Source organism: Eptesicus fuscus, chromosome 3, assembly GCF_027574615.1.
Source record: "Eptesicus fuscus isolate TK198812 chromosome 3, DD_ASM_mEF_20220401, whole genome shotgun sequence".
NCBI lineage: Eukaryota > Metazoa > Chordata > Mammalia > Chiroptera > Vespertilionidae > Eptesicus > Eptesicus fuscus.
The window spans coordinates 107,229,714-107,257,590 of NC_072475.1; the positions used below are offsets into that span (position 1 = coordinate 107,229,714).

The 27,877-nt window shown below is 42.6% G+C and overlaps 1 protein-coding gene across 1 annotated transcript in view; it reads right to left on the reverse strand.

Moving 5' to 3' along the window:
• The window catches only part of GYG1 (glycogenin 1), a 48,803-nt gene that overhangs the window by 18,969 nt on the left and 1,957 nt on the right, over nt 1–27,877 (reverse strand). The window contains exons 2-5 of the mRNA XM_054714113.1: nt 27,606–27,741; nt 25,387–25,561; nt 24,970–25,132; nt 2,774–2,900 (exon numbers count right to left, since the gene is read on the reverse strand). Of these exons, the coding sequence (XP_054570088.1) occupies nt 2,774–2,900; nt 24,970–25,132; nt 25,387–25,561; nt 27,606–27,741 (601 nt within the window). The remainder of the gene's footprint in view (nt 1–2,773; nt 2,901–24,969; nt 25,133–25,386; nt 25,562–27,605; nt 27,742–27,877) is intronic.

A 27,877-nucleotide genomic window follows, 5' to 3' on the forward strand; every position in this document is an offset into this window, starting at 1 on the left:
AAAAAACTGGGTTCCTGAGAGAGGGGCCAAGGGCTAGCAAACAAGTCTATCTTCCCCCTAAAAACTAACTGGGCTCTACCTGCTTGTTTTTCTTTGTCAAATAAAACAAATGTGAGCAGTGTCTGTGCAAACCAGGCTATCACTGAAAAGGACAGTGTGCTCAGTTGGGTAGTAAGGTGAAAGTCAGAATCCCAACGAACCAAGGGGAATTTCTTGGCACTGGGGACCATGTTACAAGAAAACCATGAATCTTTAAACACTAGGATGACCCTGTTTGAGAAGTGAAACCAATTGGCAGGATGTCAGATTCTCATGTCTTCACATATTTATCCCAGGACGAGTGCTCACTCTGCAGAACTCAGTGGGATGGTGGGTAGAACTGCTCACACTGTTCTTTTTTTTTAAATAATACTTTCTTTTTAAAAAATATATATATTTTTATTGATTTCAGAGAGGAAGGGAGAGGGAGAGAGAGATAGAAACATCAATGATGAGAGAGAATCATTGATCAGCTGCCTCCTACATGCCCCCTACTGGGGATCGAGCCTGCAACCCGGGCATGTGCCCTTAACCGGAATCAAACCTGGGACCCTTCAGTCTGCAGGCCAACACTCTATCCACTGAGCCAAACTGGCTAGGGCTGCTCACACTATTTTTTAAAATATATTTTTATTTATTTCAAAGAGAAAGGGAGGGAGATATAGAAGCATCAACGATGACAGAGACTCACTGATTGGCTGCCTTCAGCATGCTCCCCACTGGGGATTGAGCCCATAACTAGGGCATGTGCCCTGACCGGGAATTGAACCGTAACCTCCTGGTTCATAGGTCAACGCTCAATCACTGAGCTGCGCCAGCCTGGCTGCTCACACTATTAACGATTACTTCGCCTTTGACTCTCATCTTCTTGCTTGCTTAGCTGGATCCAGTCAAATTAAGCCACTGCCCTATTACACACAAATTCAGTTCTAGGGGTCAGCTATCATGGTTTTCCGGAACATGGTTCAAACTGGCAGGGTTATGAAGCAGTAAGGATTAAAATGAATCAGGCCCACGTTGTCAAGCAAGACAGGTTACTTCATAAAGCCAAGGACTGAGAGGCAATTAATGCTTCTCTTATTCTATCCCTTGACAATGATTCCTGTTGTTTGCTTTCCTCAAACCAGTTGGTGTATTTGTGAGTTTGCCTGTATTGTGCTAGAAAGGGGAGAGAATCAAGAGGCTGCAGTATGTTGGAGACACATGCCAAGAGAATAGGGAGGAAAGCACACAGCATACTTATAATCTTTATCTGGGGCCATGACAGAGTCTGCCCAGAAAAGGAAACATTTTTGCCACAAAGTCCATGCTCATTCCTGTGGTGCTAGACCAGTGATGGCGAACCTATGATACGCGTGTCAGCACTGACACGTGTAGCCATTTCTGATGACACGCGGCCGCTAAGGAGGCCGCTTGCCGAGGATGAAACATTTGCTGCTCCTGAGGATGAAACATTTGTGAAATAATGTTTTTTCCTCAAAGTGACACACTACCCGAGTTATGCTCAGTTTTTTGGCGAAGTTTGACACACCAAGCTCAAAAGGTTGCCCATCACTGTGCTAGACTACCGGGAGGACTTTGGCTAAGGCACCAAGAAGAGCATGTTTTCTGCTCACTCAGGAATGCCCTGGCGCGACAGACTGGAGAGCCAAGCCCAGCTCAATGGGAGCTCAGCTGCTCATGGCTACGTTTCAGGATCAACCTGACAGCTTGGCCTCTGCTCAGGAAACCTGAGTCATCTTTCTGGTTCAACACAATGAGTCAGAGGCTGAAGGATGGGACCCAAGCACTCACAGTGAGTCAAGTGTTGCAACTTGGCTGCATTGGTTGCTGAATTAGAACAGCACCAGGGACAGTGCCAAACAAGCACATTGGCGAAACAACGGCCCCCACTGAGTACTTTACACGACTGAATTCACTTCATCCTCATGACAACCCTTTGAGGTAGGTATTTTTCTCCTTGTTTTGCATATGGGGAACTGAGGCACAGAGCCTAAGCTAGACAGCAGGTAAGGGCAGAGTAAGCCACACACCCACCTTTCTGGCTTCAGAGATTATTACTTACACTATTCCATCTCTCAAACAGAAAGGAATAACCGTCGAATGTTTACTGAGTGCTCAGACAGGTCAGGCCTGTCCACCCACTTTACATGATTACCTCTCATACTGCTCCCAGTACCCTCTGTGGACATGGAGGCAGAGAAGTCTAACTTCTGCTGAACCACAAGTTCAGTAACCATCAATCATCCAGGAAGTGGCTTTTCCAGGATGTGAACTGAGGGAGTGCAGCTCCACAGCCCCCACTCTTGGCCATGGCACCACACTGCTGTTAGCATCTTGCTTAACTCCCAGCACCACATGGAAGGAGCTGTTAAGACCCTCATTTACAAAAGAGGAACCAGAAACTAAGCTAGCTGCAGAAGTTGGGTCTGCAGCCAATCTGTTCCTGACCATGACATACAGATGGTTTATCAGAGGTCCAGGTAACCCAGGAACTGATGGGGCCCTTTCCCAATAGGCAGCTAAATGCCCTGAAGGTTATCCTAAGCAGAAAGGCATAGGGATCGATATCATCAAGGCCTCTCCCCATCACAGCCATGCTTCTTGCAAGAAAAAGACTTCCCTCAAAGTTTCCCATCTGTTATTGCCCTTAGACTGACAATGCACCATAAAATCTTAAATCTACTCCCCTGCCCTCACCATCCCCAAAAACAGTAAAACAGTTTCCACTTACGCTTTAAATGCTGGGAGGTAGGAGTATATAGAAATGCTGCTTAGGTTATAAATAAATGGCAGGTGTTTCCTGATATCTGTTGTTGCCCAGCTGCTAAAAAACATGTTCAGTAAACCCTGGTCCCCACCTGAAAGAAAAATAAAACAAAAACAAATTAAAGTCACAGACTCAAGGACAGTTCAATAACTTTATAGGACTACTAGGTGTACCAGTTAATAATGCAGATTTTGTAATAAAAAACACACGATAATTTCAAGAGAAACATGAAAAGTGCTTTATTCAAAGTAATGTCTATCGCTAGCTACACATTGTCCCCATATTTCAGGTAATTTGTGGATACCGTCCCAATAGAACTTTTCTTGTTTTGAGGCAAACCATTCAGAGACCCAATTTTCCACTTCTTCGTACGTTTTAAAGTGCTGCTCAGAAAGTACGTGTGCCATCGATCGGAACACGTGGTAATCTGAAGGAGCAAGGTCTGGTGAATATGGTAGGTGGGTTAATACTTCCCAGGCAAGATCTTTTAACGTGTCTTTAACTGGTTTTGAAGTGTATGATGGTGCATTATCATGAAGCAAAATTACTTTGCCATGTCTTCTGGCCCATTCTGGTTGTTTCATGATCAAAGCGTGGTTCAAATTGATTATTTGTTGTTGGTAGTGATCCATATTAATTGTTTCACCTGGTTTTAGAAGCTCATAATACATCACACCTTCCTGATCCCACCAAATGCAGAGCATTGTCTTCTTTCCAAAGCGATTTGGCCTTGCAGTCGATGTTGGTGGTTGACCTGGATCAACCGATGATTTTGTGCATTTGGGATTCTTAAAATAAATCCACTTTTTATTGCCAGTCAATTCAATGCAAAAAAGACTTTCTTTCTTGCCATTGAAGCAACATTTTACTGATGACTTTCCGGTTTTCAATTTGTCTTTCATTCAGTTGATGTGACACCCATTTTCCTTCCTTTAAAATCTTTCCCACTGCTTATAAACGACCGGAAATTGTTTGCTGAGCAATGTTTAATCTTTCTGCAAGTTGTTTTTGAGTTTGATGTGCATCTTCATCCAATAATGCTTGTAATTGTTGGTTTTCAAACTTTTTCAGTTGACCTGGAGGTTCTTTGTCTTTCACATCAAAATCATCACCTTTAAAGCGTTTAAACCAGTGTACACAAGTATTTTGAGATGGAGCATGTTCACCATAAGCTTCCCAAAGTATACAATAACTTTCAGCAGCACTTTTCTTCAAAATAATGAATTAAAACTTTCCGCAAATGCTTTTTTGGCATGAAATTTAACATTTTTAAGCATAAAAATATCTATAATGTTAACACTTTCAGAAAACTTGACATATGAAGTTTTGAAGCTTGCTGTCAATACAACAAAATAGCATACATATCAAATCGCATATATATCAACATATGTGTAACTCCATCTATTGAAAAAAAATCCACATTATTAACCAGTACACCTGATATATACATAGACCTTTAAAAACAGGTACTAATTCTGTGTTAAACCTAAGAACATTTTAGGGAGTGGTCATTTCTCTGACTTAATTCATTAATTCAACAAATATTTACTGAGCAACTACTATGAGCCAGACACTGCAGCAGGCACTGGAGAGTCATTATCTTCACCAGGATTTGGAATTGGTGGGGTCAGGGATACCGATACCAGCAAACGAAGAATCAATAAACACCATCAGAAACGGGGAGGAAGAAACAACCAAGATGGCGGCATAGGTAAACACCTGTACTTGCTGCCTCTCACAACCACATCAAAACTCCAACTAAAAGACAAAACAAATATTATCCAGAACCACAGGAAAGCTGGTTGAGTGGAAGTTCTAAAACTAGAAAGAAAGAAAAAAGCACAGACTGGTAGGAGGTGCGGAAGTGCGGAGGTACGGAGGCGCGCTAAACGGGCTAGCAACGGGGTGCACTGTTGTTGTTTTTTCAATCAGGAGGGAGATACAAGCTCCCGACTGCTCTGAACTCCAGTTCCGGGGGAGCCTCTGGGGACCCAGACTCATATGAGGAGAAACTGGACTGTCTAGCATCGGGCCGGAACACGAGGGCGGCTTTCTCTCAGAGGTGCTCACAGCATCATTGTTCCTGCATGGGGCCGGGGGACACAGAGACCTGGGGACCTCTCCGGGGCAGGGCTGACTGGCAGCCACTGCTGTTTGCTCCACCCTGGTGATTCTGAGACCCCGCCCCACCCAATCTACAACGCCACCCAAGCTGTGCCCAGCGGCTTTTGCATATGAATGGCCTATCCTTTTGCAACCTGAAACCTAACAAACTGCAGCTGGGTCAGAGAGCTCCAAAGATTCCAAAAGAAGGCCTAAGGCCCTGCAGCAGCAGCCTGCATTGCTTCACAGCTGGGCCTCAACTGGGCACTTCCAAACCCCATACAAAGAGGAGGAATCTGCACATCTCTCTGTAGCTCCTGCTGGGTGGCCTCAGGCAGTGGCTGACTTTGCACCTCCTTGGAGATCCAAGAGCCAGTGTACCCAGTGGTCAGAGTGAGACCATCCAGATTACAACTCTTCACATCCATAAGAGACACACTCAGGGGGCAGACTCAGTGAGCACCAAAACCCCACTGAAGCAAGTCCTGCCCCATAAGGGTGTCTCCTGCACAGAAGTTCTCCCATTGTAGACACAGCTGGTCCTCACAGCCAATTGGCCTGGAGGTCAATTCCTCCCAGTGATAGCAACAGCAATCAAGGCTTAACTACAACAAGACTGTGCAAACAGCCCACAAAGGGGTGCACCAAGAGTGTCCACCTCAGGTAACTGGGGAGGCTGAGCCACTGGGCCCTATAGGACACCTAGCACACAAGGCCACTCTATCAACTCAGGAAAGCAGCCAAATGCGGAGACAAAGAAACAGGTCACAAATGAAAGAAATTAATGAAAGCAAAATACTGGATATAGAGTTCAAAACCACGGTTATAAGGTTACTCAAGAATCTTCTAGAAACCACCGAGAAATTTAGTGAGACCCTCAAGGATATGAAAAAGGATCAACTAGAAATTAAGCATACACTGACTGAAATAAAGAATGATATACAGAGATCCAACAGCAGACTAGAGGATCCCAAGAATCAAGTCAAAGATTTGAAATACGAAGAAGCAAAAAACACCCAACCGGAAAAGCAAGAAGAAAAAAGAATCCAAAAATATGAAGATAGTGCAAGGAGCCACTGGGACAACTTCAAGCATACCGACATCCAAATTATGGGGGTGCCAGAAGAAGAGAGAGAGCAAAATATTGAAAACCTATTTGAAGAAATAATGACAGAAAACTTCCCCTAGCTGGTGAAAGAAATAGACTTACAAGTCCAGGAAGCGCATAGAACCCCAAACCAGAGGAATCCAAAGAGGACCACACCAAGACACATCATAATTAAAATGCCAAGAGCAAAAGACAAAGAGAGAATACTAAAAGCAGCAAGAGAAAAACAGTTAGTTACCTACAAGGGAGTACTCATACAACTGTCAGCTGATTTCTCAACAGAAACTATGCAGGCAAGAAGGGGGTGGCAAGAAATATTCAAAGTGATGAACAGCAAGAACCTACAACCAAGATTACTCTACCCAGCAAAGTTATCATTTAGAATTGAAGGTCAGATAAAGAGCTTCACAGATAAGAAAAAGCTAAAGGAGTTCATCACCACCAAACCAGTATTACCGTACTATCCGGCATATAAGATGACTTTTTAACCCAGGAAAATCTTCTCAAAAGTCGGGGGTCGTCTTATACGCCGGGTGTTGTCTTATAGGGTGGGTGCTGAAACTTCCGAGCCAGACTGGAGAATCTGCGGTCGCCGCATACGGTGGGGGGAGCTCAAAAACGGCCGCACTTCATTCATTTCAATGGAGCTGGACGGAGACCGCAAGTGTCTCCGGTCGGTCGGCTCCTTTTTGTGCCACATACGGTCTCTGTCTGGTTCCATTGAAATGAATGGAGTGCGGCCGGGAGCTCACCGCATACGGCGGGGATGCGGCCGCGGCCGTTTTTGAGCTCCCCCCGACCGTATGCGGTGACCATATGAAAGCAGCAAGGGCAGCACTGTACAAGTATGGTAGAAGAAAATCCACTCACCAGGATTCGTGGAAAGAAGTGACTTAACGCTGTCCCAATGACAAGGTGAGGGGGCGCCTCACCGGGAAGGTGTAAGTGAAGGGCGGAGCAAGCTGCAGGGGTCCGGGACGCCCGGGGTATGGAAAAAAGAGATAGAGCTGTGCCCAGAAAAACACGCCTCTTTCACCCATCTGGCCTGCCCTTGTATCCTATTACCGTACCTCCTTCTCTGCCTCTCAGATCTTGCTCCTGAGGACTGCAGTGAAGCGGCATTGCTAACTCGCCAGGGACTTGCCCGGCACTTGCTCTCTCTCTATTGTTTGTTATCTTCCTCCTATCATCATCAGTTCCAGTTTGGTCGACAGCTTAGAAAACAAACAGCATGGCAGCTCCCATGGGTTTATTGTCTTATCCTTCCTTTCAGCTTTAGAGTGAATTAGGAAAAGTTTAATCCACTTGCATTGTTTTATGTTTACATGTTTGATGACAAACAGCCTTATGTTTATAAGTGACAGTTTTCCTGCTAAGTACCTGCATGTCATAAGCATTTGAATTAAAATTACCATATTGAAATAAAATCTGATGTTTTTTTAATTTTTATTTGGTGTGCGTTGGAAGAGGGGTAGTCTTATATGGCGAGTATATCCCAAACTCTATATTTTAACTAGAAAAGTTGGGGGTCGTCTTATACGCCAGAAAATACAGTATATGAAATGCTGAAGGGTATTCTTTGAGAAGAGGAAGAAGGAGAAAAAGGTAAAGATAAAAATTATGAACAACAAAGTGACAACAAATACATATTTATCAACAAGTGAATCTAAAAATCAAGTGAATAAATAATCTGATGAACAGAATAAACTGGTGAATATAATAGAATCAGGGGCATAGAAAGGGAGCAGACTGACAATTCTCAGGGGGAAGGGGTGTGGGGGGTACGGGAGGAGATTGGACAAAAATTTTACACCTATGGACAAGGACACTGGGGTGGGGGGTAAGGGCATGGTGTGGGAACTGGGTGGAGGGGAGCTATGGGGGAAAAAAGAGGAACAAGTATAATAATCTGAACAATAAAGATTTATTAAGCCTAACAGGTTTGGCTCAGTAGATAGAGGGTCAGCCTGCGGACTGAAGGGTCCCAGGTTCGATTCCGGTCAAGAGCATGTACCTTGGTTGTGGGCACATTCCCAGTAGGGAGTGTGCAGGAGGCAGCTGATCACTGTTTCCCTCTCATGGATGGTTATTTTATTTTATTTTATTGTATTTTATTGTATTTTATTTATTTATTTATTTATTTATTTATTTATTTATTTAAAACGTATTTTATTGATTTTTTTACTGAGAGGAAGGGAGAGGAATGGAGAGTTAGACACATCAATGAGAGAGAAACATCGATCAGATGCCTCCTGCACATATTGGGGATGTGCCCACAACCAAGGTACATGCCCTTGACTGGAATAGAACCTCGGGCCTTTCAGTCCACAGGCCGACGCTCTATCCACTGAGCCAAACTGGTTAGGACAGAATACTGCTCTTTTGAAGTTTGAGGCTGGTGCACTGAACAGTTATTTCCCTCCTCAGAATGCTTTGCCCTGAGACCCAGTTTTCTTTCTAAACACACAGCTGGTCTAATTGGCTGGCATCACTATTTGGTTTTTCTTGGTTTTGAAAGAAACTTTTAAATAATGAGATTTATTTAATTCTTGGAGCTAAGTAATAAGACCAGGGCATTAGGTTTAAAGTCCAACTGTCCCTTACCCATCCTCTGAGTGTTCCATCTTTTCCAAATGCCCTGAGTCAGCTCTCTGGATGAAGAGCATTTGTTCAACCAATGTCTATGGAGCAACCTCTCTGTATGAGGAGGTTCTCACAGGTCCTCATTCCTCAAGAGACAGACAGCTCAACAGAAAACTAGTTTTGCCCTTATAACTTCTAAAGAATAATAAAGATGGCATCAGGATATATGCTCACTTGTTATCAGAACAAAAGAAGATTTTAGATATATAGACAAATTAACATATTTTGAGAAATAAAATATTAAGGCCAAAACACCATATTCACTAGAGGCTCACTTTGGATTCTACAAAGATTCCCAGAATGTGGGAAAAGAGGTACAGAGGCCTCAAGTCTTACTCATTTCCTTTAACACATGATCATCATAAATGACAAAATTACAGAGACAGAGAACAGATGCAAGGTGGCGAGGGGTTACGGAGGATGGCAGGGAGCATGAAGAATCCTGTGATGAGCCTGCTCTGTACCCTGACTGTGGTGGTGTCACACAAATCTACACACAGGATAAAAGTGCACAGAAGCACCTGTGTACACATACCAATGAATACATGCGAAACTGGTAAATCTGAATAAGGCTGGTGGATTGTATCAATGTCAAATTCCTGTTCTGGAGTTATAATTATGCAAGATGTTGTTACCACTAGGGGAACCTGGTGAAGGGTATATGGGATCTCTATATTGTTTCTCACAACTACATGTAAATCTACAATTTGCTCAAAAGTTTTTGGTTTTCTTGTAAGTCTAAGAGTTATGTGGTTAAAATGCAAAATACAATCAAGAACTGTTAGTCATTAGATTCTAAATTCCCAAGGACAGGGTGTATGGCTCTTTTTGCTCAGCACTGTAAATTCTAGCAGCTAGCAGAATGCCTTACACATAGATAAAATATTTGTGGAATGAATATAAGAACCTTGAAGATGTTCTGTAACAGCAGAAAAGTTGAAATAACTTAAATATTCCACCATAGAGGAATGGTTAGTACACTGTTATGCTAGCCATTCATGACAATATTATTCAGCCATTAAAACTAATGGCTATAAAGATCACCATCCATCGTGTAATATAAACAAATACAGTGACATACATCGTGATTATAACTAAGAACATAAACATTCATATCGGGGAAAAAAAAAAGTTAATTACTATGTAAGAAGAATGGTATTACAGATGTTCCCTCCCCCTGACTTTTTCTTAATACTGTTATATTTTTGTAATTTTAAAATAACAATTAGGGGCAAGAATGAGAATTTTTTGAATTGCGTTAAGATATTTTCTTTCTAAACATTCTTTGCTTGTTAATTTCTTTTTGTTATAAAGCATGATACTATCAAAGGAAAAAATATATGTATATGTTATAAAGCATATTAATAATAAACCTCTATACTCCCAACATCAATTTAAGAACTGAAACATTACCACTATTGTTTAAGTTCTCTACGTGGACTCCCCAATCCAATTTCACTGTCCCCAACCCCAGAAGTAACCACTAATCATGAATTTTGTTTCCAGAATTGTCCTGATTTCCTTTATTTTACCAACATGTATGTAATCTGACAACATATGCAGTTTTGTTGGTTCATGAACTCTGTGAAACTGAATATCATATTTTTTCTACTTCTTGTTTTCTTATGCCATACTATAATACTTTTGTTAAGCAATTCCACTTAAACTATTTTCTACATGTAATGTAATGAAGAAATCCATCTAATTCCAAGGAGTCAGAATAGCAATTGTAATAGAGAGATTCCCAATCCCATAGGGTGAGCCTGGGAAAGAGGAGTCAGAGCTGCTGGTCTCTTAGAGCCCATGACACCACAGACTATTTCCATTCACCCTGCCTCTTGACACCACAGGCTGTTTCCATTCACCCTTGAATGCCCTGCAAAGAGCAGTGTGCCACAGCAGGGCTGAGAAGCACTGATGGAACAGGATACAAGCTAGAAGGGGAAAAGGCAGGGCAGGAGACTTGTGATCAATGGAGCTCATTCAATTCGCAAATCCTTAAACACTCAACAGGAACCTTTCCTTCAAGGCACTACAGATAATGAAACTTCCAAGGCCACTGACCTCATTATGTGATAAGGGGTCACCTTTCTGCCAAAAATTGTGAATTAAAAATAGAGTTAAACACCACCTATAAGTCTGTGGCTTCTTAAGTAATTTTTAAATTTAGCACTAATCATCTCTTTCCACATTTCAGTCAGATGAATGTTTTAGCTTCATCAGAAAAATCCATGTGTAAAGTTATCAATACCCTCTCTTTAGAAGTCCCTAAACTAGAGCACAGTTCAAAGCAGAATGCAAATCCAAGAAGGTCTGTGCTACAAAACCCAAAAGCATGCCATGAAGACTGCTGAATTTCCACTACCAACACCTGTTTCAGTCAGACTCCAGAGGCAACTTTCTTTACTCTGACAGGTTCAGACATACTTAACCTCAACCTCAACCATCTCAGTGCAGACAAAAATGATTAGCAGGCTTGCCAGCAGCTGGGATCCAGCAGGCCAGTGCATGGCGACACAGGTAGGAGAGAGTGAGCGAAGGACGTGGAACAAGGGACACACCCATCTTGCAAACAAAAGCAAGTATCAGATTCTGTATCATCATTCCCAGGTTGCCCAAGGGCCAGTAATAACCCTCAACCACTTGGTATTTTCCAGGTCTTTTGAACCTGGTCACCATGGACATATTACAGCATTTGTCAGAAACTGGACCTATTGTTTTATAAGACAGGAATGGCAGTGAGCGCACTTGCTTAATGCTTGTGTAATTTGTGTGGTTTTCCAAAGTTCGTTGGGCTACCCACTATGAATAGCAGGAAGGGCAGGTCGATTCTGGTTTAAACTTGAACTCCAGTATTTCAGCCACAGGAATGTTCCCCCTAGAATCATGCTACTCAAAGTGTGATGCAGATTCCAGCAGCATGAAAATCACCTGAGAGCTTAAGAGAATTGCAGAATATTAAACTCCACCCAGACTACAGAATCAGAATCCACAATTAAATCCCCAGATAGATGAGAAAATGGCAGCCGAATAAGAAGGCCTGTCAGGTACCTCAACCCAGGGCCAGGCTGAAAATACCACTAAATTGGAGAATATTCATCGAGAATTTCCAACTGTGGTCCAGCCGAGGAGGTGACTTATAACAAGGAAAAACAGAAGGCATTTAAGACCAGTAGGAAGGGCAAGATTGAGAAAATAGGGAAGCCCAGAGAGGAGGGAGCTAAGCTACGGGAAGAATTGCTCCAGGAGCACAAGCAGGGCTCCATGCACCAGTGGCAGCAACCTGACTAGGGGTGCTTCCTGACTCATGGCGGTGTGACCCGAAGTGCCTGTATCATCCAAGCAGCTGTGAAAGGTAGCAGGACTACTGGCAGCAGTGGAGTGTATACCCAGCAGGCCAGAGCCAGTGTGGGAGAGAGCTGCAGTTTCTATTGCTTTTTTTTTTTTTTAATCTCTAAACCCAGAGCACAGGAGTTTTCATTTGCAACTACACAACCGAGGTATTGGTGCAGGGAGGGAGGCACAGAATTGAGGTGCCCGAGGACAGGCAGGGTTGGAAAGCAGGGCAGAGAGAGTTGGAAAAGCAGTAGACAGAAATCCTACATTGGGCTGTTCATACACTTCCAAACAGAAATGGCCATTCTCTTTGGGAGGAGCTACCTGCTCGCAACACTCAGATGGCAGGTAATGGAAAAAGCAAAACAAAACAAAACAAAACAAAACAAAACAAAAAACCTCTGCCCTAGGTGATACAGCCTGCCACATCCTGGACTTTGAGCTTTGCAGGGATCAAACCTGCAACCAAGGTACGTGCCCTTGACTGGAATCGAACCTGGGACCCTTCAGTCTGCAGGCTGATGCTCTATCCAGTGAGCAAAGAGGCTACGACCATTCCTCAATTCTTTCACCTTATTTAAGCTCTGCTTCTACAGATCCTGCCCCCATCTCCTTTTTTTTCTGGGTGGTTTTTGTTTGAGCTTTTTAGTTTGTTTGTGTTTTCTCCCCATATTTTATCTTTCTTTTGTTTTCTATCGTTCTTGCTCTCTTTTCTCTTTTCTAATTCTCTTTCCTCTGGTGGTCACTTTTGCTGGGGCTATAGAGGTCTTGAGTACATTCTTATTCTGTTCCTTCTGTGTTGTGTCTCGTCTAGTTGTATTTTGTGCGATTCAGTCAGCAACTCCACAACAGCTGGCACAACATGGTAGGGAGTGAGCCACATAATCAGACACTCTGAGAGGAGACTCCATCCACAAATGGGACAATAACATTCAAGACCCAACTACAACAGAAAAACACAAATATCCCAAGTAGAGGGCCTTTCTACAGCATGAGAATACCCAGCCCAGGAGACCTGAGAGTCTGCACTACTAAGTCCCACAAAACATCTACTACATAAGACCAACCCAAAAAATGTGGGTGGCATAGCAGTTTGATTTAATACATAGAAACAAATGCAAAGTTTGATTTAATACATAGAAACAAATGCAAAGGAACAGCAAAATTGGGGAGACAAAGAAACAACCCCCAAATGAAAGAAAAGGAGGAATCACCAGAAAAGGAAATAAATGAAATGGAGGCAAGTAATCTGTCAGAGAAAGAATTCAGAGTAATGATTATAAGGGTATTCAAACATCTGAGTGAGAATTACAAGCAAATCAATGAGAATTATAAGGAGTAAGAATCAAGAGAAAATGAAGAACAACATAGCTGCAATAAAGAACACCATGGAAGGTTTCAACAGTAGGCTAGAAGCTGAGGGCTGAATCAGCGAGTTAGAAGACAAGATAGAGAAAAAAACACACCCAAGCAGAGCAGCAACTGGAAAAAAAATTAAAAAGCAGAAGGAGAGTTTAAGGGAGCTTTGTGACATAACATCCACATAATAGGGGTGCCAGAAGGTGAGGAAGCTGAGCACGGATTAAAAAAAAAAAACCTGTTTGAAGAAATAATGACAGAAAACTTCCCAGACTTGGGGAAGAAAAAGTCACACAAGTCCTGGAAGCACAGAGAGACCCAATTAGGATGAATCCAAAAAGACCTATACCAAGACATATCATAATTAAATTGGCAAAAGTAAAAGACGAAAGAAACTTAAAATCGGCAAGAGAGAGACAGAAAGTTACCTACCAGGGATCTCCCATTAGACTATCAACTGATTTCTCAACAAAACTCATCAGGCCAGAAGGAAATGGCATGAAGTAATACAAAGTGATGCAAAGCAAGGGACTGAATCCAAGAATACTCTATCCAGCAAGGCTATCATTCGAAATTGAAGGGGGAATCAGGAGCTATGCAGACAAAAAAAAGGCTAAGGGAGTTTATTGCCACCAAACCAGCAGTGCAAGAAATGCTAAAGGGACTGTTGTAAAAAGAAGAAATAGAAAGGGAAGAAGGAACACAGGCATAAAGAATATAGATGGTGACAAAGAAGTACCTATCAATAATAACTTTAAATGTAAATGGATTAAATGCTCCAATCAAAAGACATAGGTAGCTGAATGGATACAAAATCATAACCCATATATATGCTGTCTACAAGAGAACCACCTTAGAACAAAGGACTCACACAGACTGAAAGTGAAAGTATGGGGAAAAAAATTTCAGGCAAATGGAAGTGGAAAAAAAAAAGCTATACTTATATCTGACAAAATAGACCTCAAAGTGAAAGCCCTAAAAAGAAATAAGGAAGGCCCCTTCATAATATTAAAAGGATCGATTAAACAAGAGGCTGTAACTCTGGTAAACACACATGTACCCAATACAGGAGCATCCAAATATATATAAAAAACCTTCTGGAGGATATCAAGGGAGAGATCAGCAGCAATACAATCATAGTAGGGGACTTTAATACCCCACTGACATTACTGGATGAATCTTCTAGACAATAATCAATAAGAACAGCAATCCTAAATGACATTCTAGAACAGATGGAACTAATTGACATCTTCAGAACATTCCACGCCAAAGCTACAGAATATACATTCTTCTCAAGTGCACATGCGACATTTTCAAAGACAGACCACATGTTAGGACACAAGATAAGATTCTATAAATTCAAGACTGCAATCATATCAAGCTTCTTCTCAGACCACAATGGCATAAAATTAGAAATCAATACAATAAAAATGCTAAAAAACAATCAAACATATGGAGGCTAATAGTATGCTATTAAACAATGAATGGGTTACCAAAGAGATCAAAGAAGAAATAAAAAACATCCTGGAAACAAATGAAAATAAAAACACAACAATCCCAAATCTATGGGGCACATTGGAAGTAGTCCCGAGAGGGAAGTTCACTGCACTACAGGCCTACATCAAGAAGCAAAAAAAAAAAAATTGTAATAAGTTATCTAACACTATAACTTAAAAAATTAGAAAGAGTACAAGAAGAAAAGGCCTTCTACAGAAGGTGAAGGAAAGAAATAACAAAAATCAGAGTGTATATAAATGAAATAGAGACAAAAACAAACAAACAAAATCCAAAAAAAAAAAAAATCAATAAAACCAAGAGCTGGTTCTTCAAAAGAATAAATAAGATTGATGAACTTCTAGCCAGACTCATCAAGAAACAAAGAGAGGATCCAAACAAACAAAATCAGAAATGAAAGAGGTGAAGTAACAACTGATGCCACAGAAATACAAAGGATCGTAAAAAAATAAATAAATAAAATGAAAAAAAAAAATATATATATATATTATGAACGACTTTATTCCACAAACATCAAATTGCATTAAGGCTGCTTTCTTCAAATTAAGCATCAAGTGCATAAGTTTCATCACACCTGAGTGTGTGGAGCTAGAACTACTGATTAGTATCTATGGTATCATGACCTCTCCCTCTCACTGCTAACAGGTCCTAAAGTTAACCTTATCTTGTCAATTTTATAAAATCTTAGTTTACAGCTATTTCACAACAGCTATTGTTCAACTTTCAGGAAACGTGTAACTTCAGTTGTGAAGTAAATGGCAAGACAGTTTGCAAATACAAACACCAGTATAGGAACTTAAGACACTTCGCTATGGGAAGTTAGGTGCCAGCCAGTCATGAATCAGGTATGTAGTCACTGGCTCTACATTCTAATCCTCTAGATTCTGGGAGGAAAGAAGTCCAGGTACCTAGCACGATTTGCCATATCAGAGTCATTCTCTGGCCAGCACTGGTGATGGGGGTAAGGAGGTGTGACTGAGGACCAGCGACTGGAAGCTTGGCAGCCACATTCTTTACATTCTTTCCCACCAGAAGAGCCAAGAAAGCAGCGGCGAACGCTCGGTCAGCAGCAGCCTTGCCAGTGGACACCAGGCCCACCACTTTTTGTTGTATGTATGCAAGAAATTAAGCAAGACCTGCAAGATGTTCAGACTGAGATACAGCCATGTGCAAACCAGTTTCCTTTAATACCAGCCTCAAAATTCGTGGGCTTAAGGCCCCTGTTCAGGAAAACGGGGAGAGAGGGGCTGGGCAGATACCTGTGAATGTTAGAAAATGTATGGCACAGTGAAAAGTCTGAAAATGTTCATCTCGCCTGTGGCATAACACTTAAACAAAATTAGGCACTGTATGGAAAACCTGAGGCACAACAAGGTTACTGCCATTAAACAGGATGTAGCTCACAAAGAAATATTCTATTAATATTAAGCATAAGTCCAATAAGTCTTTATGTCACACAGGTATGGATTCAATAAGATAGTGTAGTCTAGTCCCTCGTTATCTGCAGGGGATACATTCCAAGACCCCCAGTGGATGCCTGAAACTGCAAATAGTACCAAACCCTATATACTGTTTTTTCCTATACATACATACATGCATACGTACACGTACACTTTATGGCTTCTCTTTGGCATTTCTGAATTGCCAGTTTCACTACTCTTGCACTTTGGGGCCATTATTAAGTAAAATAAGGGTTACTTGAATACAAGCACAGCAACACCCGGTCAATCTGATAACCAAGATGGCTAATAGGAGGGAAGCATATACAATGGGGAGATGCTGGATAAAGGGATGACTCAGAATGGACTAGAACAGTATGAGATTTCATCATGCTACTCAGAATGGCATACAATTTACAACTTATAAATTGTTTCTTTCTAAAATTTTCCATGTTTACTATTTTTGGACCACGGTTGACCACAGGTAACAAACCCAAAAGCCAAAGTGTGGAAAAGGGGGGGACTACTGCAAACCCCTCCAGATAGGAGCAGGCTCCCACAACACGCGTGAACATGCTCTGGTAAGTAAAGCTTATCAACACATTCAGTGAAAACAGCCTTGCAGTTGGGAGCTCCTATTAATTTAAACAACATATTGAGAATAACTATATATTCCATCTGCGTCGTTAAAATTTCAACTGTCAATTAAGCAGCTTTATTAAGAGAGAAAATTCAACCCTTCACCACCAAGAGCTAGTGCGTGGAACACCTTCAGAAAGGCCGGCTTCTGGAACACTGCAGCTGAGAAGGAAGCATGCTGCAGGCACAGGAAACCTCTCAGTGGGTTCAGATTCTGGCTGCAAAAGCAGAACGTACTGTCTAGTTGAACACTTTTACATGTCCCTGCTTCTCAATAAATTCACCTACCCTTCTAGCATCTGTTTTTTTTACAACTAATTCAATATGGTTTTTAACCTTTTATTTTTGTTTTCTTAGATTAATTTTATAATTTATTTTAATTCTATAGAAAAGGGACTTTCACAGGGGCACCCCAGGAACACTGTTCATGCTATTTTTCTTGCAGCACAAAGTATAAGAAAATATACTCCTTCCAATGTACTCATTTTTTATTTTATGTTTAATTAAATCTTTATTGTTGCAAGTATTACATATGTTCCCTTTTTTCCCCCATTGACCCCTTCTAGCCCGCCCCCGTCCCCCGCCCCAGGCCTTCACCACACTATTGTCTGTGTCCCTAGGTTATGCATATATGCATACAAGTTCTTTGGTTGATCTCTTCCCACCCACCCACCTTCCCTCTGAGATTCTACAGTCTGTTCCATGCTTCTATGTCTCTGGATCTATTTTGTTCATCAGTTTATTCTGTTCATTAGATTCCGCATATGAGTGAGATCATGTGATACTTATCTTTCTCTGACTGGCTTATTTTGCTTAGCATGATACTCTCCAGGTCCCTTCATGCTGTTTCAACGAGTAAGAGACCCTTCTTTTTTACTGCTGCATAGAATTCCATGGTGTAAAATGTACCACCGCTCTTTTATCCACTCATCTACTGATGGGCACTTGGGCTGTTTCCAGATCTTAGCTATTGTAAATTGTGCTGCTATGAACATAGGGGTGCATACATTCTTTGTGATTGGTGTTTTAGATTTCTAAGGATATATTCCTAGAGGTGGGATTACTGGATAAAATGGCAGTGCCATATTTAATTTTTTGAGGAAACTCCATACTGCATTCCATAATGGCTACATCAGCATGCATTCCCACCAGCATGTACTACGGTTCCCTTTTCTCCACATCCTCACCAGCACTTGTCATTCACTGATGGTAGCCATTCTGACAGGTGTAAGGTGATTCCTCATTGTCATTTTGATCTACATCTCTCTGAAGATCAGTAATTTTGAGCATTTTTCATGTCTCTTGGCCATCTGTATGTCCAGCCCTTTTGCCCTCTGCACTTCCTACCAGTCTCTATGCATCTCCACTTTCCATCCTTGGTTATTAGGGTTCTCTCCAACTATTCTTCAGTCAATTTTTCAGGGTGGTTTTTCTCTATTTTAGTTGTATTTCCAGTTTGGTCCTGGGAGAATGTCAGTGTAGCTTCCACTGTACTCCTCTACCATTTTTAAGCCCCCTTCCAATTTACTATTGGCCCTGATTCCAAATCCAGAGTTCTTTCCACCAGAAAAACAACCCTGTACTGATAGAAAGAAGTCTGAACTTGGGTTCTGATACTGGGCCCAAATTTTAGATCTACTTTTGTTTCTAGCACCTCTTGATTTTATTTATTTACTAGAGGCCCAGTACATGAAAATTCATGCACTGGAGGGGGGTCCCTCAGCCCGGAGTGCCCCCTCTCACAGTCCAGGAGCTCACAGGGGCAGGAGGCGACCCGGCAATTGGGAAGGCGATGTCCCATCACACCTCTGCTGCTGTCACTGCCGGCATCGCAAGCCTTGGCCGACCCTGGTTACCTGAGCCTCGGGCGGCCCTGGGCAGCCGCCATCCGAGGCTTGCCTGTGCCTCAGGCCGGCCCTGGGTGGCTGGGCAGCCGCCATCTGAGGCTTGCCTGTGCCTCAGGCCGGCCCTGGGTGGCTGGGCAGCCGCCATCCGAGGCTTGCCTGTGCCTCAGGCCGGCCCTGGGTGGCTGGGCAGCCGCCATCTGAGGCTTGCCTGCGCCTCGGGCCGGCCACGGGTGGCTGGGCAGCCGCCATCTGAGGCTTGCCTGCGCCTCAGGCCGGCCCTGGGTGGCTGGGCAGCCGCCATCCGAGGCTTGCCTGTGCCTCAGGCCGGCCCTGGGTGGCTGGGCAGCCGCCATCTGAGGCTTGCCTGCGCCTTGGGCCAGCCATGGGTGGCTGGAGGGCTGAGGGGACTGGGGTACTCTGGAGGCAGGCATGCGGAGCAGCTGGACCCACCTGCTGCTCTGGCAGGGCTGAGGGGACTGGGCGCTGCCATCTTGTGGCTGTGGGCACCGCCACCTTTGAGGGAGGGAGAGTCAATTAGCATATTCCCTCCTTATTGGCTGTGGGCACCACCATCTTTGTGACTGCATGAGGGTCAGTTAGCATATTCCCTCTTTATTAGATAGGATTTTTTAAATGTATTTTTATTGATTTTAGAGAGGAAGGGAGGAGAGATAGAAACATCAATGATGAGAGAGTATCATTGATCAGCTGCCTCCTGCATGCTCTCTACTGGGGATCAAACCCACAATCCAGGATGTGCCCTGAGACTTGAACTGTGACCTCCTGGTTCATAGACTGACACTCAACCACTGAGCAACACTGTCCGGGTGAGCACCTCTTGGTTTTAGAATAACGTAGATAATCCAGGTTGGTCTCTACCAGGTAATTAGTTTACATTTTAAAACTATCACCATGGCACACTACTACTATCTGGTATCCAAACTCTTCTCTCCCAACATCACCATCTCATGCTCTTCTACATTAGAATAGAATTCTCTTTACGCTCTTTATAATCATGTAGATTTCAGGCCACTGGGTCTACTTTAGAATGTGATTCATTTACTGGAATTGAGAATTTACACTGAATTTCTGACATTATTTCCTTCAAATTTGATGAGAGGTAAAGAAAGCTACACTCTTGCAGGAAGGTTAAGACAAACAGTGGACTTCTGCTAAATATACTCTCACCTTCCTTTTATGCAAAAGCAACTTTTAGCATAAGCAGCAGAAATAAGGAATACATGTTTTGAATTCAAATATTAATACAGCTTTCATTCTTTATATGAAAGGGAGACAGTAGGCACTAAAAAAATAAGTCAGTAAAGTGAAGAAGTTACACTTGGCCCTGCCTACAATGAGCACTCAACACATTGCTTCTTACTCAAGACTGATTAATGTAAGATGCTGCCATTTATTATGGTCCAGACAGTTCTGCTCATTGTCCTAGAGCAGTGGTCAGCAAACCACGGCTCGCGAGCCACATGCGGCTCTTTGGCCCCTTGAGTGTGGCTCTTCCACAAAATACCACGTGCGGGCGTGCACGTACAGTGCTATTGAAACTTCGTGGCCCAAGCTCAGAGGTTGATTTTTGGCCTGGGCGAGACTATTTTGAAGAAGTGGTTCTAACGCCGAGCCACACTCAAGGGGCCAAAGAGCCGCATGTGGCTCGCGAGCCGCGGTTTGCCAACCACTGGCCTAGAGCATGTAATGTCCTGTACAGAGCAGTTTCTCAGTCTTAGCATTACTGACATTTTAGGTAGAAAACTCTTGGCTGTACACTGTCTTGTATGTTGTAGGATATTCAGCAGCACACCTAACCTCCACTCACTGAATGTCAGTGGCATCTTCCCCACTCAGCTGCAACAACCAAAAATGTCTCCAGACGTTGCCAAATCACCCTAGGCTGAGAACTACTGGCACAGAATATAAACAAACCAAATAGTGAAATAAGATTAAGACTTAAATTTCCTTAGTCTTTTCAATAACATTTCAAATAGCTGCATATTCCAAATCCTCAAATGACTAAAAAGATTTCAATTCCAGTGAACAGCAACATCAAAAAACCAATTTCAAGACAACCAAGATGGCGGCATAGGTAAACACCTTGAACAACCACATCAAAACTACAACTAAAAGACAAAACGAGTATCATCCAGAACCATGGGAAGGCTGGCTGAGTGGAAATTCCACAATTAGAAGGGAAGAGAAAAGCGCACTGAGTCCGGTAGGAGGTGCGGAGGCATAGAAGTGTTGAGGTATTGAGGTGCACACAAAAGGGGATGGAAACTGGGTGCACTGCTGTCTTTTTCAATCGGGAGGGAGATACAAGCTCCTGACTGCTCTGAACTCCATTTCCGAGTGAGACTCTGGGGACCCAGACTCATACAGAGAGAAACTGGACTGTCTGGCATCGGGCCGGAACACGAGGGCGGCTTTCTCTCAGAGGTGCTTGCAGCGATCATTGTTCCTGCACAGTGCCGAGGAACACAGAGACACAGGGGCCTCTTCAGGGCAGGGCTGACTGGCAGCCAATTGCTGTTTGCTCCAGCCTGGTGATTCCGAGACTCCGCCCCACTCAATTTACAACCCCACCCAAGCTGTGCGCATTGGCTTTTACATATGAATGGCCTGTTCTTTCGCCTAAAAGGATCTGCAGCTGGGTCCGAGAGCCCCAGAGCTTCCAAAAGAAGGCTCAAGGCTCCAAGCAGCTAGCATTGCTTCACAGCTGTACCTCATCTGGGCACCTCCAAAAACCAAACAAAGAGGAGGAATCTGCAGATCTCTCTGTAGCTCCTGCTGGGTGGCCTCAGGCAGTGGCTGACTTTGCACCTCCTTGGAGATCCAAGAGCCAGTGTACCCAGTGGTCAGAGTGAGACCATCCAGATTACAACTCTTCACATCCATAAGAGACACACTCAGGGGGCAGACTCAGTGAGCACCAAAGCCCTACTGAAGCAAGTCCTGCCCCATAAGGGTGTCTCCTGCACAGAAGTTCTCCCATTGTAGACACAGCTGGTCCTCACAGCCAATTGGCCTGGAGGTCAATTCCTCCCAGTGATACCAACAGCAATCAAGGCTTAACTACAACAAGACTGTGCACACAGCCCACAAAAGGGTGCACCAAGAGTGTCCACCTCAGGTAACTGGGGAGGCTGAGCCACTGGGCCCTATAGGACACCTAGCACACAAAGCCACTCTATCAACTCTGGGAAGCAGCCAAAATGCGGAGACAAAGAAACAGGTCACAAATCAAAGAAATGGATGAAAGCAAAATACTGGATATAGAGTTCAAAAACCACGGTTATAAGGTTACTCAAGAATCTTCTAGAAATCTCCGAGAAATATAGTGAGACCCTCAAGGATATGAAAAGGGACCAATTAGAAATTAAGCATACACTGACTGAAATAAAGAATAATATACAGAGATCCAACAGCAGACTAGAGGATCCCAAGAATCAAGTCAAAGATTTGAAATACGAAGAAGCAAAAAACACCCAACCAGAAAAGCAAAAAGAAAAAAGAATCCAAAAATATGAAGATAGTGCAAGGAGACTCTGGGACAACTTCAAGCGTACCAACATCCAAATTATGGGGGTGCCAGAAGAAGAGAAAGAGCAAGATATTGAAAACCTATTTGAAGAAATAATGACAGAAAACTTCCCCCACCTGGTGAAAGAAATAGACTTACAAGTCCAGGAAGTGCAGAGAACCCCAAACAAGAGGAATCCAAAGAGGACCACACCAAGACACATCATAATTAAAATACCAAGAGCAAAAGACAAAGAGAGAATATTAAAAGCAGCAAGAAAAAAACAGTTAGTTACCTACAAGTGAGTAACCATACAACTGTCAGCTGATTCTTCAACAGAAACTATGCAGGCCAGAAGGGGGTGGCAAGAAATATTCAAAGTGATGAACAGCAAGAACCTACAACCAAGATTACTCTACCCAGCAAAGCTATCATTTAGAATTGAAGGTCAGATAAAGAGCTTCACAGGTAAGAAAAAGCTAAAGGAGTTCATCACTGCTAAACCAATATTATATGAAATGCTGAAGGGTATTCTTTAAGAAGAGGAAGAAGAAGAAAAAGGTAAAGATAAAAATTATGAACAACAAAGTACAACAAATACGTATCTATCAACATATGAATCTAAAAATCAAGTGAATAAATAATCTGATGAACAGAATAAACTGGTGAATATAATAGAATCAGGGGCATAGAAAGGGAGCAGACTGACAATTCTTGGGGGGAAGGCGGAGTGGGGGGTGTGGGAAGAGACTGGACAAAAATCATACACCTGGCCGAAACCGGTTTGGCTCAGTGGATAGAGCGTCGGTCTGCGGACTGAAGGGTCCCAGGTTCGATTCCGGTCAAGGGCATGTACATTGGTTGCGGGCACATCCCCCGTGGGGGGTGTGCAGGAGGCAGCTGGTCGATGTTTCTCTCTCATCGATGTTTCTAGCTCTCTATCCCTCTCCCTTCCTCTCTGTAAAAAATCAATAAAATATATATTTTTTAAAAAAATCGTACACCTATGCACGAGGACAGTGGGGGGAGGGTGGTAAGGGCAGGGGGTGGGATGGGAACCGGATGGAGGGGAGCTATGGAGGGAAAAAAGAGGAACAAATGTAATAATCTGCACAATAAAGATTTATTTAAAAAAAAAACACAATTTCAGTGTTATGTATAATTTAAAATGGTTCACTTCCAATCTCTTAACTTCAGATAAACTTTCCGATTTAATTTTTTTATTTAGAAAGTCTAATTTTGAGATTTTGATTTTTAGATTTATAACTAGTTAATGGAAATCAATCATATCTGCACTGAGGCCAGAACCTTATGTCCCTGAGGAAAGCTGTTTCTGCTAGTTCAAAAGATCTACTCACTGAAAATCTCAAGTCTGCTCTAAGAGGGAAGTAAGGAGGAGAAAGCCCCTGGGGCCTGGTCTGCTGCAGAGCTCAGGCCCTGGACCAGCCCTGAGTTCCTGGCCTGGGCTTTTGCCACAATGTCAAGTATCTGACAGTGAGTCACTGCTGAGAGGGCTTCTCCTGAGGCATGTCTTTCTTCCTGGATACACGGGGTCTTTCTTTTATTCAAAAGGTTCATCAACATTAATTTCTAAAAAGCTGCTTTTGCATTTAACTACTTGTTTTGTCTTATTGTGTATGGTTTTGTCGTTAAAAAACACACACACAGCTTTTTATTTCAGAGACTGTCCTGAAATAGAAGCATACCTACTAATTCATTTGATCAAAAGTCTCCAAAGAATGTGAGACCCTAATTCACAAGTAGTCAGAACCTTTCTATGTACTGTATACACTTATCATTATGGAAAATGGATGATGACTTCGCCAGTGATCACTCTTCAGCCTTACAGATGCCACTCTATATGATGCAAAGCCTTACAGAGAATAAGAATATGGAGACAAAGATTATTCATGTAAACTGCCTATCTTCTTATTTATTTTTTTTTTTATCTTTATTTTTTTAAAATTTTATTGATTTTTTACAGAGAGGAAGAGAGAGGGATAGAGAGTTAGAAACATCAATGAGAGAGAAACATCGATCAGCCGCCTCCTGCACAACCCCTACCGGGGATGTGCCCGCAACCAAGGTACATGCCCCCGACCGGAATCGAACCCAGGACCCTTCAGTCCGCAGGCCGACGCTCTATCCACTGAGCCAAACCGGCTCCGGCCCTATCTTCTTTTTTAATGTCTCCTAAGAGGATAGAGCCAAATTATTAGGTTTATTCCTGCAATTTCCATGGAGACAACACTTGGTCCTGTTAGGTCTTGCATGTAAGTTTATTCGGGTTTAGATAGTTGTTAAAGTTTTTTATTGGCCTCAGATTCTTTTGAATTCTTGAATAAACATGACTCATTTATCATACTCTAATTTAGACACAGGAAAACCAATAAAGGTAAGTCTGTAAACTGCCTGTCCTAGGTTAGGATACTCTTATGTACCTATAGAAAAAAGACGCAGGTGCACACACAAACACACTAGTATTTCCAAAGTGCACAACATAAAAAGCTTGCTACACCTCATGTAATGCTGTGTTTGAGGCACAAGGAACCACAACAACTATATCCCTGAGAAGAGCAGCTCCTAGAATTTACTAACAGCTGATCAGATAAAGAGATAACATGATAAAGAGATATACTTACCATCAAAACTACCTTGCTCGGAAGCAACGCGCAGCAACTGGCTGTATGTTTCCACTGAAGGCTGATACACAAAGACTCCGGAATTGAAGCAGTCAGGCCACCCAGGGTCTGGAGCCGCCGACAATTCTTCTCTCTCAAAGAGATCATCAATATTTGCTAGGACCTGATTCAAAGATGGGGAGGGAAAGCATTACAAAAATGTTCTTAAGCTCTAAATCATCCAACACAAAAGATGCAATCTGTTGCTGGTCTTAACTGTTCAGATGACAGCTGTGAGGCAGCCTGGGCCTGCTTTTCTTCATCACCTGACACTTGTTTTAATCTGAACTTTACTGTGAAGTCTTGGCAGCGTTCTGCTAATGCCTAACTGACCGCAGCTACCATATACATCCTGTTAGCTATCAAAGCCACACTCACCAGAGTATCTGCATCCATGAACACACATTTTGAATACTGTGTAAGTGACCAACAGTGGAGCTTAGTTAAGGTAACACCCAACTCAGGCCTCTTCATTAAGGTCAGATGAGCAGAATCGCCACTGTCCAAAACATCTACCATGATGACTTCATCGAAGACTGTCTCTAAAACTTTCCTGTCAAAATAAAATTCAAAACCAGTGTTTAGCATCTTTTCAGAACAAGTCACATCTACCATAAGACTGCATTCTTATTAGCCAATCCATGCACTACTAGGGCAAGCTATTACTTTGGCATAGCACAATCTCTTAAATATGTCCTCATTTACTTCAGGACAAATTATGTTATTTTGCATGTGCAATTAACTTCACTAAAATAACTGCTTATGGTGAGCATGAAGCACTTGTCTTAAGACACTACTATAGAAATTTCTTATTTTTTATTATACCACCAAACATCAGGCAAACTGCGGCAACAGCTGTGAAAGTGACTCACATGTGGTAAGAGTGCATCTTTGCAACAGCCTACGTATTTACAATATCTTATTAGAACTGATTCTTTCCGACTATCACGTATTTTTACAAATGATGCTGAGTGAAGTACATATAATGTCTGCAATGAATCCTGTAACTAATAACCTTTGCTAAAGAAGTTAACAGAGGATGGCCTGAACCTGTCTCAAAAGAAGTGCAAGGGCTCAGTTATTCCGTTGCTGTATTAGAATAGAATGCAACCAGCATTTACGATGTGCTTACCACTCCTGGCATAAAGAGACTCACTTTGGTTTGTGAAGTACAACACTTCTCCATGTCCCCAATTAATTAAAGATTTATTTTAGGAAGCAATCCGAAAGTGGTGAGAGGAGTATACTTAGTAAGACACTAAACTCAACCTAAGTTAAAACACGATAAAGACAGATCATAACAGAGTTTATAATATCAGACATGCACAACAAAACTGATACTGTATTACTTGTCTCCAGAACTGTCCAAGAATATGTTCTATTTTGCACAGTAAACTTGATCTTATTGAAAAGAAATGGTCAATGGTACCATTTACCACAGTAAAGGCGTGGGTATGGAGTTGGGGGAGGTGGGGATACTAAGACTACATCTATCCTCTTATATACATCCCCATAAATAAACTACAAATTAGGATATACACATTAGGAGATAAATTTTGTTTTTGTTAATTGATTTTGAGAGAGAGAGGGAGATAGAGAAACATTGATGTGACAGAGAAAAATCAATTGGTTGCCTCCTGTACACGTCCAGACTGGGGATCGAACCCACAACCTAGGTATGTGCCCTGACTGGGACTGGAACCCGCAACCTTTTGATGTATGGGACAACGCTCCAACCAACCGAGTCACCAGGCCAGGGCTAGGAGATAAACTTCCTTGCATTTCCCTGAAGTACCCTTTAGAAACAAGGTTGCTTGTGTACATGTATGTGTATGTGTGTGTGTGTGTGTGTGTGTGTGTGTGTATATATATATTCTCCTTTTCAGAGATCCTTAGCATGTGATCACATATTTTGAAAAGTCACAAAAAGATGTTTTCAATTTCTAAGAGGGATAAAAGAATGCCAAAATAAACACAATACAGAGTAGCTAGTGTGCCCAGATATTTTTAAAGTTAGTATTAGGAAGTGGGTAGTTCATTCAGATACTCAAAATTTAATTCCAACAAATCAAAGTGAATAACCCAAACAACAAGCGGCTGTGGGCCTTGGGCTGCTCTCCTAGCACAACCCCAAATTCAGAAAGTCCTTTGGCAACTATACCCATTTATTAGTCTGTAAATAAAGATCTTTAGGTTACAAATGTCAGTGGCAGTGGAGAAAACTGCTATTTTCTTTGAAAGTCACCTGAGGTTTCCCTGGTTTGAAACAGGAAACCAAACAGCCCCTGCTGCATTTTGGGAACGGAGTGCATGTGAAGTGTGACTACAGGAAGGGAATGCCTGTATGGAAACCCACACCCTGAGAACTTGTTAAGGGGGAATCAATCTACTCCTCACGTCACAGAAGGGAGCTTGGCTGGAATATCTCCCGAAAACTAGACAGAGGTTTCATACCCTGAAATCCTTCACTCATCAACTTGAATCTTCCTCCCCCGGGTGCTCACCCCCTGTAAAGGGTATGGCCTCAGTGCCCACTGATGCCAGCAATGGGAGAGGGGCGTCAAAGCACCACCACACACAGGCAGCGCAGTCCTCACCTCATGGAGTCCGAGACCTGCGGAGTGGCAAGCACCGCCAGCCTCCTGGTGGTCCCGTGCTGTCTGAGAGACAAGGCCAGCACCAGGGCTCCTTTGGTGTAGGAATCATTTGTGGTCAGAGTAACAAAGGCCTGATCTTAATACAAAGAGGGAAAAAACAACACTCATTACAAGAGCCACCCCAGGACCCATCGCAACCAATAATTTGGTAAAAACCAGTTCCTCTCTCAATCTGTCCTAATTTAGAATCCAAACAAGCTAAATTCTCAGAC